Here is a 12,973-nt window from a genome sequence, read left to right on the forward strand (position 1 = left end):
ACCACCTTACCACCACCACCACCACCTTACCACCACCACGACCTTGACTCCGTGACCACCTCCACCACCACCACCACGTGACCACCACCACCACGTGACCACCACCTTACCACCACCACCACCTTACCACCACCACCTTACCACCACCACGCCCTTGACTCCGTGACCACCTCCACCACCACGTGACCACCACCACCACCACGTGACCACCACCTCACGCCGCCGCTGCAGCTACATGGTGCAGGACCTGATGGAGACGGACCTCTACAAGTTGCTTCGCTCGCAGCGCCTGAGCGCGGAGCATGCCTGCTACTTCCTGTACCAGCTGCTGCGGGGACTCAAGTACGTCCACTCGGCCAACGTCCTTCACCGGGACCTCAAGCCCTCCAACCTGCTAGTCAACACTACCTGTGACCTCAAGGTACACACGGAGACACGGGGAGACACGGGGAGACACGGGGAGACACGGGGAGACACGGGGAGACACGGGGAGACACGGGGAGACACTCAAGTATGTCCACTCGGCCAACGTCCTTCACCGGGACCTCAAGCCCTCCAACCTGCTAGTCAACACTACCTGTGACCTCAAGGTAGACACGGGGAGACACGGGGAGACACGGGGAGACACGGGGAGAGACACGGGGAGAGACACGGGGAGACACTCACGGGGAGACACTCAAGTACGTCCACTCGGCCAACGTCCTTCACCGGGACCTCAAGCCCTCCAACCTGCTAGTCAACACTACCTGTGACCTCAAGGTAGACACAGAGACACACGGGGAGACACGGGGAGAGACACGGGGAGACACGGGGAGAGACACGGGGAGACACTCACGGGGAGACACGGTTAGACACTCAAGTACGTCCACTCGGCCAACGTCCTTCACCGGGACCTCAAGCCCTCCAACCTGCTGGTCAACACAACCTGTGACCTCAAGGTAGACACGGTGAGACACGGTGAGACACGGGGAGACACGGTGAGACACGGGGAGACACGGTGAGACACTCAAGTACGTCCACTCGGCCAACGTCCTTCACCGGGACCTCAAGCCCTCCAACCTGCTAGTCAACACTACCTGTGACCTCAAGGTACACACGGGGAGACACGGGGAGACACGGGGAGACACGGTGAGACACGGGGAGAGACACGGGGAGACACTCACGGGGAGACACTCAAGTACGTCCACTCGGCCAACGTCCTTCACCGGGACCTCAAGCCCTCCAACCTGCTAGTCAACACAACCTGTGACCTCAAGGTACACACGGGGAGACACGGGGAGACACACGGGGAGACACGGGGAGACACGGGGAGACACGGGGAGACACGGGGAGAGACACGGGGAGACACGGTGAGACACTCACTGTGAGACACTCAAGTACGTCCACTCGGCCAACGTCCTTCACCGGGACCTCAAGCCCTCCAACCTGCTAGTCAACACAACCTGTGACCTCAAGGTAGACACGGGGAGACACGGGGAGACACGGGGAGAGACACGGGGAGACACTCACTGTGAGACACTCACTGTGAGACACTCAAGTACGTCCACTCGGCCAACGTCCTTCACCGGGACCTCAAGCCCTCCAACCTGCTAGTCAACACAACCTGTGACCTCAAGGTACACACGGGGAGACACGGGGAGAGACACGGGGAGACACTCACGGTGAGACACGGTGAGACACTCAAGTATGTCCACTCGGCCAACGTCCTTCACCGGGACCTCAAGCCCTCCAACCTGCTAGTCAACACTACCTGTGACCTCAAGGTAGACACAGAGACACACGGGGAGACACGGGGAGACACGGGGAGACACGGGGAGACACGGGGAGACACGGGGAGACACGGGGAGAGACACGGGGAGACACTCACCGGGAGACACGGTGAGACACGGGGAGACACGGTGAGACACGGTGAGACACGGGGAGACACTCACGGGGAGACACTCAAGTACGTCCACTCGGCCAACGTCCTTCACCGGGACCTCAAGCCCTCCAACCTGCTAGTCAACACTACCTGTGACCTCAAGGTAGACACGGGGAGACACGGGGAGACACGGGGAGAGACACGGGGAGACACTCACGGGGAGACACGGTTAGACACTCAAGTACGTCCACTCGGCCAACGTCCTTCACCGGGACCTCAAGCCCTCCAACCTGCTAGTCAACACTACCTGTGACCTCAAGGTACACACGGGGAGACACGGGGAGACACGGGGAGAGACACGGGGAGACACTCACGGGGAGACACGGTTAGACACTCAAGTACGTCCACACGGCCAACGTCCTTCACCGGGACCTCAAGCCCTCCAACCTGCTAGTCAACACTACCTGTGACCTCAAGGTAGACACGGGGAGACACGGGGAGAGACACGGGGAGACACTCACGGGGAGACACGGGGAGACACGGTGAGACACGGTGAGACACGGGGAGACACGGGGAGACACGGGGAGACACGCGGAGGCACGGGGAGACACGGGGAGACACGGGGAGAGACACGGGGAGACACGGGGAGACACGGGGAGACACGGTGAGACACGGTGAGACACGGTGAGACATGGGGAGACACGGGGAGACACGGGGAGACACGGGGAGACACTCAAGTACGTCCACTCGGCCATCGTCCTTCACCGGGACCTCAAGCCCTCCAACCTGCTAGTCAACACAACCTGTGACCTCAAGGTACACACAGAGACACGGGGAGACACGGGGAGACACGGGGAGACACGGGGAGACACTCACGGTGAGACACGGTGAGACACGGTGAGACATGGGGAGACACGGGGAGACACGGGGAGACACGGGGAGACACTCACAGGGAGACACTCACGGTGAGACACGGGGAGACACGGGGAGACACGGGGAGACACTCACAGGGAGACACTCACGGTGAGACACGGGGAGACACGGAGACACACGGGGAGACACACGTAAGAGTCGTCCGTCACTTACCGGTATCGTCACGTGACGCCCCCCCCCCTCACCCCCCTCACCCCCCTCACCCCCTCCTCTCCGCGTGTCTCCGTGTCCCCCCGTGTCTCTGTGTGTCTCCCCGTGTCTCCGTGTGTCTCCCCGTGTCTCCATCCCCCCGTGTCTCGGTGATGTCCCCCCCGTGTCTCGGTGATGTCCCCCCCGTGTCTCCGTGTGTCTCCGTGTCTCCCCCCCGTGTCTCGGTGATGTCCCCGCCGTGTCTCGGTGATGTCCCCCCCGTGTCTCGGTGATGTCCCCCCCGTGTCTCCGTGTGTCTCCGTGTCTCCCCCCCGTGTCTCGGTGATGTCCCCGCCGTGTCTCCAGATCTGTGACTTTGGGCTGGCGAGGGTGGCGGATCCAGAGCACGACCACACGGGATTCCTGACGGAGTACGTAGCGACTCGCTGGTACCGTGCCCCTGAAGTGATGCTCAACTCTAAGGTACAGAGACACACACAGAGACACACACACAGACACACACAGAGACACACACACAGAGACACACACAGACACACACACAGACACAGACAGGGTTCCTGACGGAGTACGTAGCGACTCGCTGGTACCGTGCCCCCGAAGTGATGCTCAACTCTAAGGTACAGAGACACACAGAGAGACACACAGACACACACAGACACACACAGAGACACACACACAGAGACACACACAGACACACACACAGACACAGACAGGGTTCCTGACGGAGTACGTAGCGACTCGCTGGTACCGTGCCCCTGAAGTGATGCTCAACTCTAAGGTACAGAGACACACACAGACACACACAGAGACACACACACAGAGACACACACACAGAGACACACACAGACACACACAGACACACACACACACAGAGACACACACAGACACACAGAGACACACACACAGAGACACACACAGACACACACACAGACACAGACAGGGTTCCTGACGGAGTACGTAGCGACTCGCTGGTACCGTGCCCCTGAAGTGATGCTCAACTCTAAGGTACACACAGACACACAGACACACACAGAGACACACAGAGACACACAGAGACACACAGAGACACACACAGAGACACAGACAGGGTTCCTGACGGAGTACGTAGCGACTCGCTGGTACCGTGCCCCTGAAGTGATGCTCAACTCTAAGGTACACACAGAGACACAGACACACACAGACACACACACAGACACACAGACACACACACACAGACACACACAGACACAGACAGGGTTCCTGACGGAGTACGTAGCGACTCGCTGGTACCGTGCCCCTGAAGTGATGCTCAACTCTAAGGTACACACAGAGACACACAGACACACACAGAGACACACAGATACACACAGAGACACACAGAGACACACACAGAGACACAGACGGGGTTCCTGACGGAGTACGTAGCGACTCGCTGGTACCGTGCCCCTGAAGTGATGCTCAACTCTAAGGTACACACAGAGACACACAGACACACACACAGACACACAGACACACACAGAGACACACACAGAGACATAGACAGAGACACACACAGAGACACACACAGAGCCACACAGAGACACACAGACACACACAGAGACACAGACACACACAGAGACACAGACACACACAGACACACACAGAGACACACACAGACACACACACAGACACACAGAGAGACACACAGAGACAGAGACACACAGAGACACACAGAGACACACACGGGATTCCTGATGGAGTACGTAGCGACTCGCTGTACCGTGCCCCCGAAGTGATGCTCAACTCTAAGGTACACACAGAGACACACAGACACACACACAGACACACAGACACACACAGAGACACACACAGAGACACAGACAGAGACACACACAGAGACACACACAGAGACACACAGAGACACACACAGAGACACACACAGAGACACACAGAGACAGAGACACAGAGACACACACAGACACACAGAGACACACACACAGACACAGACAGGGTTCCTGACGGAGTACGTAGCGACCGCTGTTACCGTGCCCCTGAAGTGATGCTCAACTCTAAGGTACAGAGACACACACACAGAGACACACACAGACAGAGACACACACAGAGACACACAGAGACACACACAGACACACACAGAGACAGAGACACAGACACACACAGAGACACACACAGAGACACACACAGAGACACACACAGAGACACACAGAGACACACACACAGAGACACACACACAGAGACAGACACACACAGAGACACACACACGGTTCCTGACGGAGTACGTAGCGACTCGCTGGTACCGTGCCCCTGAAGTGATGCTCAACTCTAAGGTACACACACAGAGACACAGACACACACAGAGACACACACACACACAGACAGAGACACACACAGAGACACACACACACACAGAGACACACACAGAGACACAGACACACACAGACACACATACACACACAGAGACAGAGACACAGAGACACAGAGACACACACAGAGACAGAGATACACAGAGACACAGAGACACAGAGAGAGACACACACAGAGACACAGAGACACACACAGACACACAGAGACACACACACAGAGACACACACAGAGACACACAGAGACACACAGACACACACACAGAGACACACAGACACACACAGACACATACACAGAGACACACACACACAGACACACAGAGACACACACACACAGACACACAGACACACACAGAGACACACACAGAGACACACACACAGAGACACACACACAGAGACACACACACACACAGAGACACACAGAGACACACACAGACACACACACAGACACACACAGAGACACACACACAGACACACACAGAGACACACAGACACACACAGAGACACACACAGAGACACACAGAGACGCACACAGAGACACACACAGAGACACACACAGAGACACACAGACACACACAGAGACACACAGAGACATACACAGAGACACACAGACACACACACAGAGACACACACAGAGACACACAGAGACACACACAGAGACACACACAGAGACACACACAGAGACACAGAGACACACACAGAGACACACAGACACACACAGAGACACACAGAGACATACACAGAGACACACAGACACACACACAGAGACACACACAGAGACACACAGAGACACACAGAGACACACACAGACACACACAGAGACACACACAGAGACACACAGAGACACACACAGACACACACACAGACACACACAGAGACACACACAGAGACACACAGAGACACACAGAGACACACACAGAGACACACACACAGACACACACAGAGACACACACAGAGACACACAGAGACACACACAGAGACACACACAGAGACACACAGAGACATACACAGAGACACACACAGAGACACACACACAGAGACACACACAGAGACACACACACACAGAGACACACACAGAGACACACACAGAGACACACAGAGACACACACAGAGACACACACAGACACACAGAGACACACACAGAGACACACACAGACACACAGAGACACACACACAGACACACAGAGACAGAGACACAGAGACACACAGAGACAGAGACGCACAGACACACAGAGACAGAGACGCTTCACAACCATCACCACCACCGCCACCACCATCACCACCACCATCACCACCACCGCCACCACCATCACCACCATCACCACCACCATCACCACCACCACCACCACCGCCACCACCATCACCACCACCATCACCACCGCCACCACCATCACCACCACCGCTACCACCGCCACCATCACCACCACCACCGCCATCACCACCACCACCACCGCCACCACCGCTACCACCGCCGCCACCGCCACCACCACCACCACCATCACCACCACCACCACTGACACCACCGACAACACCATCACCACCACCACCATCACCACCACCACCACCACCGCCACCATCACCACCATCACCACCACCGACACCACCACCACCACTGACACCACCGACACCACCATCACCACCATCACCACCACCATCACCACCACCACCACTGACACCACCGACACCACCATCACCACCACCGCCATCACCACCACCACCACCACCACCGCCACCATCACCACCATCACCACCACCACCACCACCACGACCACCATCACCACCACCATCACCACCACCACCACCACCATCACCACCACCACCATCACCACCACCATCAACACCACCACCACCACTGACACCACCGACACCACCATCACCACCATCACCACCACCACCACCACCACCGCCACCATCACCACCATCACCACCACCACCACCACGACCACCACCACCACCACCATCACCACCACCACCACCACCATCACCACCACCATCACCACCACCACCATCACCACCATCACCACCACCACCATCACCACCATCACCACCACCACCACCACCACCGACACGTGCTCTGTGTGTCTACGGCAGGGCTACAGCAAGGCTATTGACACGTGGTCTGTGGGCTGCATTCTGGCCGAGATGTTTGGGGGCAAACCGCTGTTCCCCGGCAAACACTACCTGGATCAGCTCAACCAGATCCTCGGTAAGCACGCTGGCACCCCGGCAAACTCCACCCGGCAAACTCCACCCGGCAAAACACCCCCTGGCAAAACACCCCCTAGCCAACACCCCGGCAAAACTCCACCCGGCAAACTCCATCCCTGGCAAAACACCCCCAGCCAACACCCTCAGCCAACACCCCCTGGCCAACACCCCCTAGCCAACACCCCCTAGCCAACACCCCCTAGCCAACACCCCCCTAGCCAACACCCCCTAGCCAACACCCCCTAGCCAACACCCCCAGCCAACACCCCCTAGCCAACACCCCCCTAGCCAACACCCCCTAGCCAACACCCCCTAGCCAACACCCCCAGCCAACACCCCCTAGCCAACACCCCCTAGCCAACACCCCTGGCCAACACCCCCTGGCCAACACCCCCTGGCCAACACCCCCTAGCCAACACCCCCCAGCCAACACCCCCTAGCCAACACCCCCTGGCCAACACCCCCTGGCCAACACCCCCTAGCCAACACCCCCTGGCCAACACCCCCTGGCCAACACCCCCTAGCCAACACCCCCTGGCCAACACCCCCTGGCCAACACCCCCTAGCCAACACCCCCTAGCCAACACCCCCAGCCAACACCCCTAGCCAACACCCCCTAGCCAACACCCCCTAGCCAACACCCCCCTAGCCAACACCCCTCCAACCAACACCCCCTAGCCAACACCCCCTAGCCAACACCCCTCCAACCAACACCCCCTAGCCAACACCCCTCCAACCAACACCCCCTAGCCAACACCCCTCCAACCAACACCCCCTAGCCAACACCCCTCCAACCAACACCCCCTAGCCAACACCCCTAGCCAACACCCCCTAGCCAACACCCCTCCAACCAACACCCATAGCCAACACCCCCTAGCCAACACCCCCTAGCCAACACCCCCCGTGTCTCTCCCCCCCGTGTCTCTCCACCCGTGTCTCTCTCCACCCGTGTCTCTCTCCCCGTGTCTCTCTCCCCGTGTCTCTCTCCCCGTGTCTCTCTCCCCCGTGTCTCTCCCCCCGTGTCTCTCCCCCCGTGTCTCTCCACCCCCCACCACCACCCCCCCACCCCCCCACCACCACCCCCCCACCACCACCCCCCCACCACCACCCCCGCCCACCACTGTAGCCGTGCTGGGATCTCCCTCCGCCGGCGATCTGAGCTGCATCATGAACCCCAAGGCCCGGAACTACATCCAGTCCCTCCCTGGCAAGCCCAAGGTCGAGTGGAGGAAGCTTTACCCCAGCGCTAGCGCGGACGGTAACCCGGGGAGAGACACGGGGAGAGACACGGGGGAGAGACACGGGGGAGAGAGACACGGGGGAGAGACATGGGGGAGACACGGGGAGAGAGACACGGGGGAGACACGGGGGGAGACACGGGGAGAGAGACATGGGGAGAGACACGGGGAGAGACATGGGGAGAGAGACATGGGGAGAGACACGGGGAGAGACATGGGGAGAGAGACACGGGGGAGACACGGGGGGAGACACGGGGGAGAGACACGGGGGAGACACGGGGAGAGAGACACGGGGGGAGAGACACGGGGGAGAGACACGGGGGGGGAGACACGGGGGGAGACACGGGGGAGAGAGACACGGGGAGAGACGGGGGGGGGAGACACGGGGAGAGAGACACGGGGGGGAGACACGGGGGAGACACGGGGAGAGAGACGGGGAGAGAGACACGGGGAGAGACACGGGGGGGAGACACGGGGAGAGAGACACGGGGGGGAGACACGGGGGAGACACGGGGAGAGAGACGGGGGAGACACGGGGGGGAGACACGGGGGAGACACGGGGGAGACACGGGGAGAGAGACACGGGGGAGAGACACGGGGGGAGACACGGGGAGAGACATGGGGAGAGAGACACGGGGGAGAGAGACACGGGGGGAGACACGGGGGGAGAGATACGGGGGAGACACGGGGGAGAGACACGGGAGGAGACACGGGGGGGAGGCACGGGGAGAGACACGGGGAGAGACACGGGGAGAGACACGGGGAGAGACACGGGGGAGACACGGGGAGAGAGACACGGGGGAGACACGGGGAGAGACACGGAGGAGACACGGGGAGAGACACGGGGGAGAGACACGGGGGGGAGAGACACGGGGGAGAGACACAGGGAGAGACACGGGGGGGGGAGAGACACGGGGGGGAGAGACATGGGGGAGAGACACGGGGGAGAGACACGGGGGAGAGACACGGGGAGAGACACGGGGGGAGAGACACGGGGGAGAGACACGGGGGGGGAGAGACACGGGGGGGGGGAGACACGGGGAGACACGGGGGGGGGGAGAGACACGGGGAGAGAGACACGGGGGAGAGACACGGGGGGGGAGAGACACGGGGGGAGAGACACGGGGGAGAGACACGGGGGGGGCGGAGAGACACGGGGAGAGACACGGGGGGGAGACACAGGGAGAGAGACACGGGGGGGGGAGACACGGGGAGAGACACGGGGGAGACACGGGGAGAGACACGGGGGAGACACGGGGAGAGACACGGGGGAGACACGGGGAGAGACACGGGGGAGAGGCACGGGGGGGAGAGACACGGGGGAGAGACACAGGGAGAGACACGGGGGGGGAGAGACACGGGGGGGAGAGACACGGGGAAGAGACACGGGGGAGAGACACGGGGGAGAGACACAGGGAGAGACACGGGGGGAGAGACACGGGGGAGAGACACGGGGGGAGAGACACGGGGGGAGAGACACGGGGGAGAGACACGGGGGGGGGCGGAGAGACACGGGGGGAGAGACACGGGGGGGAGACAGGGAGAGAGACACGGGGGGGAGACACGGGGGAGACACGGGGAGAGACACGGGGGAGACACGGGGAGAGACACGGGGGAGAGACACGGGGGGGAGAGACACGGGGGAGAGACACGGGGGGGGGAGAGACACGGGGGGGAGAGACACGGCGGAGAGACACGGGGGAGACACGGGGGAGACACGGGGAGAGACACGGAGAGAGAGACACGGGGGAGAGAGACACGGGGGGAGACACGGGGGGAGAGATACGGGGGAGACACGGGGGAGAGACACGGGGAGAGACACGGGGAGAGACACGGGGAGAGACACGGGGGGGAGACACGGGGAGAGAAACACGGGGGGGAGACACGGGGAAGACACGGGGAGAGAGACGGGGGAGACACGGGGGGGAGACACGGGGGAGACACGGGGGAGACACGGGGAGAGAGACACGGGGGAGAGACACGGGAGGAGACACGGGGAGAGACATGGGGAGAGAGACACGGGGGAGAGAGACACGGGGGGAGACACGGGGGGAGAGATACGGGGGAGACACAGGGGAGAGACACGGGAGGAGACACGGGGGGGAGGCACGGGGAGAGACACGGGGAGAGACACGGGGAGAGACACGGGGAGAGACACGGGGGAGACACGGGGAGAGAGACACGGGGGAGACACGGGGAGAGACACGGAGGAGACACAGGGAGAGACACGGGGGAGAGACACGGGGGGGAGAGACACGGGGGAGAGACACAGGGAGAGACACGGGGGGGGGAGAGACACGGGGGGAGAGACACGGGGGAGAGACACGGGGGAGAGACACGGGGGCGAGACACGGGGAGAGACACGGGGGGAGAGACACGGGGGGAGAGACACGGGGGAGAGACATGGGGGGAGAGACACGGGGGGAGACATGGGGAGAGACACGGGGGGGGAGAGACACGGGGGGGGGAGACACGGGGAGACACGGGGGGGGGGAGAGACACGGGGCGGGGGAGAGACACGGGGAGAGAGACACGGGGGAGAGACACGGGGGGGGAGAGACACGGGGGGAGAGACACGGGGGAGAGACACGGGGGGGGCGGAGAGACACGGGGAGAGACACGGGGGGGAGACACAGGGAGAGAGACACGGGGGGGGGAGACACGGGGAGAGACACGGGGGAGACACGGGGAGAGACACGGGGGAGACACGGGGAGAGACACGGGGGAGACACGGGGAGAGACACGGGGGAGAGGCACGGGGGGGAGAGACACGGGGGAGAGACACAGGGAGAGACACGGGGGGGGAGAGACACGGGGGGGAGAGACACGGGGGAGAGACACGGGGGAGAGACACGGGGGAGAGACACGGGGAGAGACACGGGGGGAGAGACACGGGGGAGAGACACGGGGGGAGAGACACCGGGGGAGAGACACGGGGGAGAGAGACACGGGGGAGAGAGACACGGGGGGAGAGACATGGGGGAGAGACACGGGGGAGACACGGGGAGAGACACGGGGGAGAGACACGGGGGGAGAGACACGGGGGGAGAGACATGGGGGTAGACACGTGGGGGAGAGACACGGGGGGAGACACGGGAGGAGAGACACGGGGGGAGAGACACGGGGGGAGAGACACGGGGGAGAGACACGGGGGGAGAGACACGGGGGGAGAGACACGGGGGGAGAGACACGGGGAGAGAGACACGGGGGGAGAGACACGGGGAGAGACACGGGGGGAGAGACGGGGGGGAGAGACACGGGGGGAGAGACACGGGGGGAGAGACACGGGGGGGGAGAGACACGGGGGGAGAGACACGGGGGGGGGGGAGACACGGGGGAGAGACACGGGGGAGACACGGGGGAGACATGGGGGGAGAGACACGGGAGAGACACGGGGGGAGAGACACGGGGGAGACACGGGGGAGAGACACGGGGAGACACGTGGGGAGACACGGGGGGAGACACGGGGGGAGACACGGGGGAGAGAGACACGGGGGGAGAGACACGTGGGGAGAGACACGGGGGGAGAGACACGGGGGGAGAGACACGGGGAGAGAGACACGGGGGGAGAGACACGGGGGGGTGGGAGAGACACGGGGGGGAGAGAGAGACACGGGGGGAGAGACACGGGGGAGAGACACGGGGGAGAGACACGGGGGAGACACGGGGGAGAGACACGGGGGGGGGAGACACGGGGGGAGAGACACATGGCGAGACACGGGGGGGGAGACACGGGGGGAGACACGGGGGAGAGAGACACGGGGAGAGAGACACGGTGGGGAGAGACACGGGGAGAGACACGGGGGGAGACACGGGGGAGACACGGGGAGAGAGACACGGGGGGAGAGACACGTGGGGAGACACGTGGGGAGACACGGGGGAGACACGGGGGAGAGACACGGGGGAGACACGGTGAGAGACACGGGGGAGAGACACGGGGGGAGAGACACGGGGGGAGAGACACGGGGGGAGAGACACGGGGGGAGAGACACGGGGGGAGAGACACGGTGGAGAGAGACACGGGGGGAGAGACACGGGGGGGGGGGAGAGACACGGGGGGGGGGAGAGACACGGGGAGAGAGACACGGGGGGAGAGACACAGGGGAGAGACACGGGGGGAGAGACACGTGGGGAGACACGTGGGGAGACACGGGGGAGACACGGGGGAGAGACACGGGGGAGACACGGTGAGAGACACGGGGGAGAGACACGGGGGGAGAGACACGGGGGTAGACACGGGGGGAGAG

The 12,973-nt window shown here is 62.3% G+C and overlaps 2 protein-coding genes across 10 annotated transcripts in view; both read left to right on the forward strand.

The window, feature by feature from the left end:
- Nucleotides 1-4,379, forward strand: part of LOC142923397 (uncharacterized) — a 38,496-nt gene extending 34,117 nt beyond the window's left edge. The window contains exon 3 of the mRNA XM_076064485.1: nucleotides 3,723-4,379. The gene's annotated coding sequence lies outside the window, so the exon portion shown is untranslated. The remainder of the gene's footprint in view (nucleotides 1-3,722) is intronic.
- The window catches only part of LOC142923385 (mitogen-activated protein kinase 1-like), a 64,079-nt gene that overhangs the window by 33,975 nt on the left and 17,131 nt on the right, over nucleotides 1-12,973 (forward strand). For all 9 annotated transcript variants that reach the window (XR_012940712.1, XR_012940714.1, XR_012940713.1 and 6 more), the window contains exons 4-7: nucleotides 232-421; nucleotides 3,290-3,406; nucleotides 7,372-7,486; nucleotides 8,615-8,746. Coding sequence is in view for 2 of the 9 variants with exons in the window: in XM_076064472.1 (XP_075920587.1) it covers nucleotides 232-421; nucleotides 3,290-3,406; nucleotides 7,372-7,486; nucleotides 8,615-8,746 (554 nt within the window). In the remaining 7 variants the exon portion in view is untranslated. The remainder of the gene's footprint in view (nucleotides 1-231; nucleotides 422-3,289; nucleotides 3,407-7,371; nucleotides 7,487-8,614; nucleotides 8,747-12,973) is intronic.

Source organism: Petromyzon marinus, unplaced genomic scaffold, assembly GCF_048934315.1.
Source record: "Petromyzon marinus isolate PM22_M1 ecotype Great Lakes invasive population unplaced genomic scaffold, UKy_Petmar_22M1.pri1.0 PM_Scaffold_48, whole genome shotgun sequence".
Classification (NCBI taxonomy): domain Eukaryota; kingdom Metazoa; phylum Chordata; class Hyperoartia; order Petromyzontiformes; family Petromyzontidae; genus Petromyzon; species Petromyzon marinus.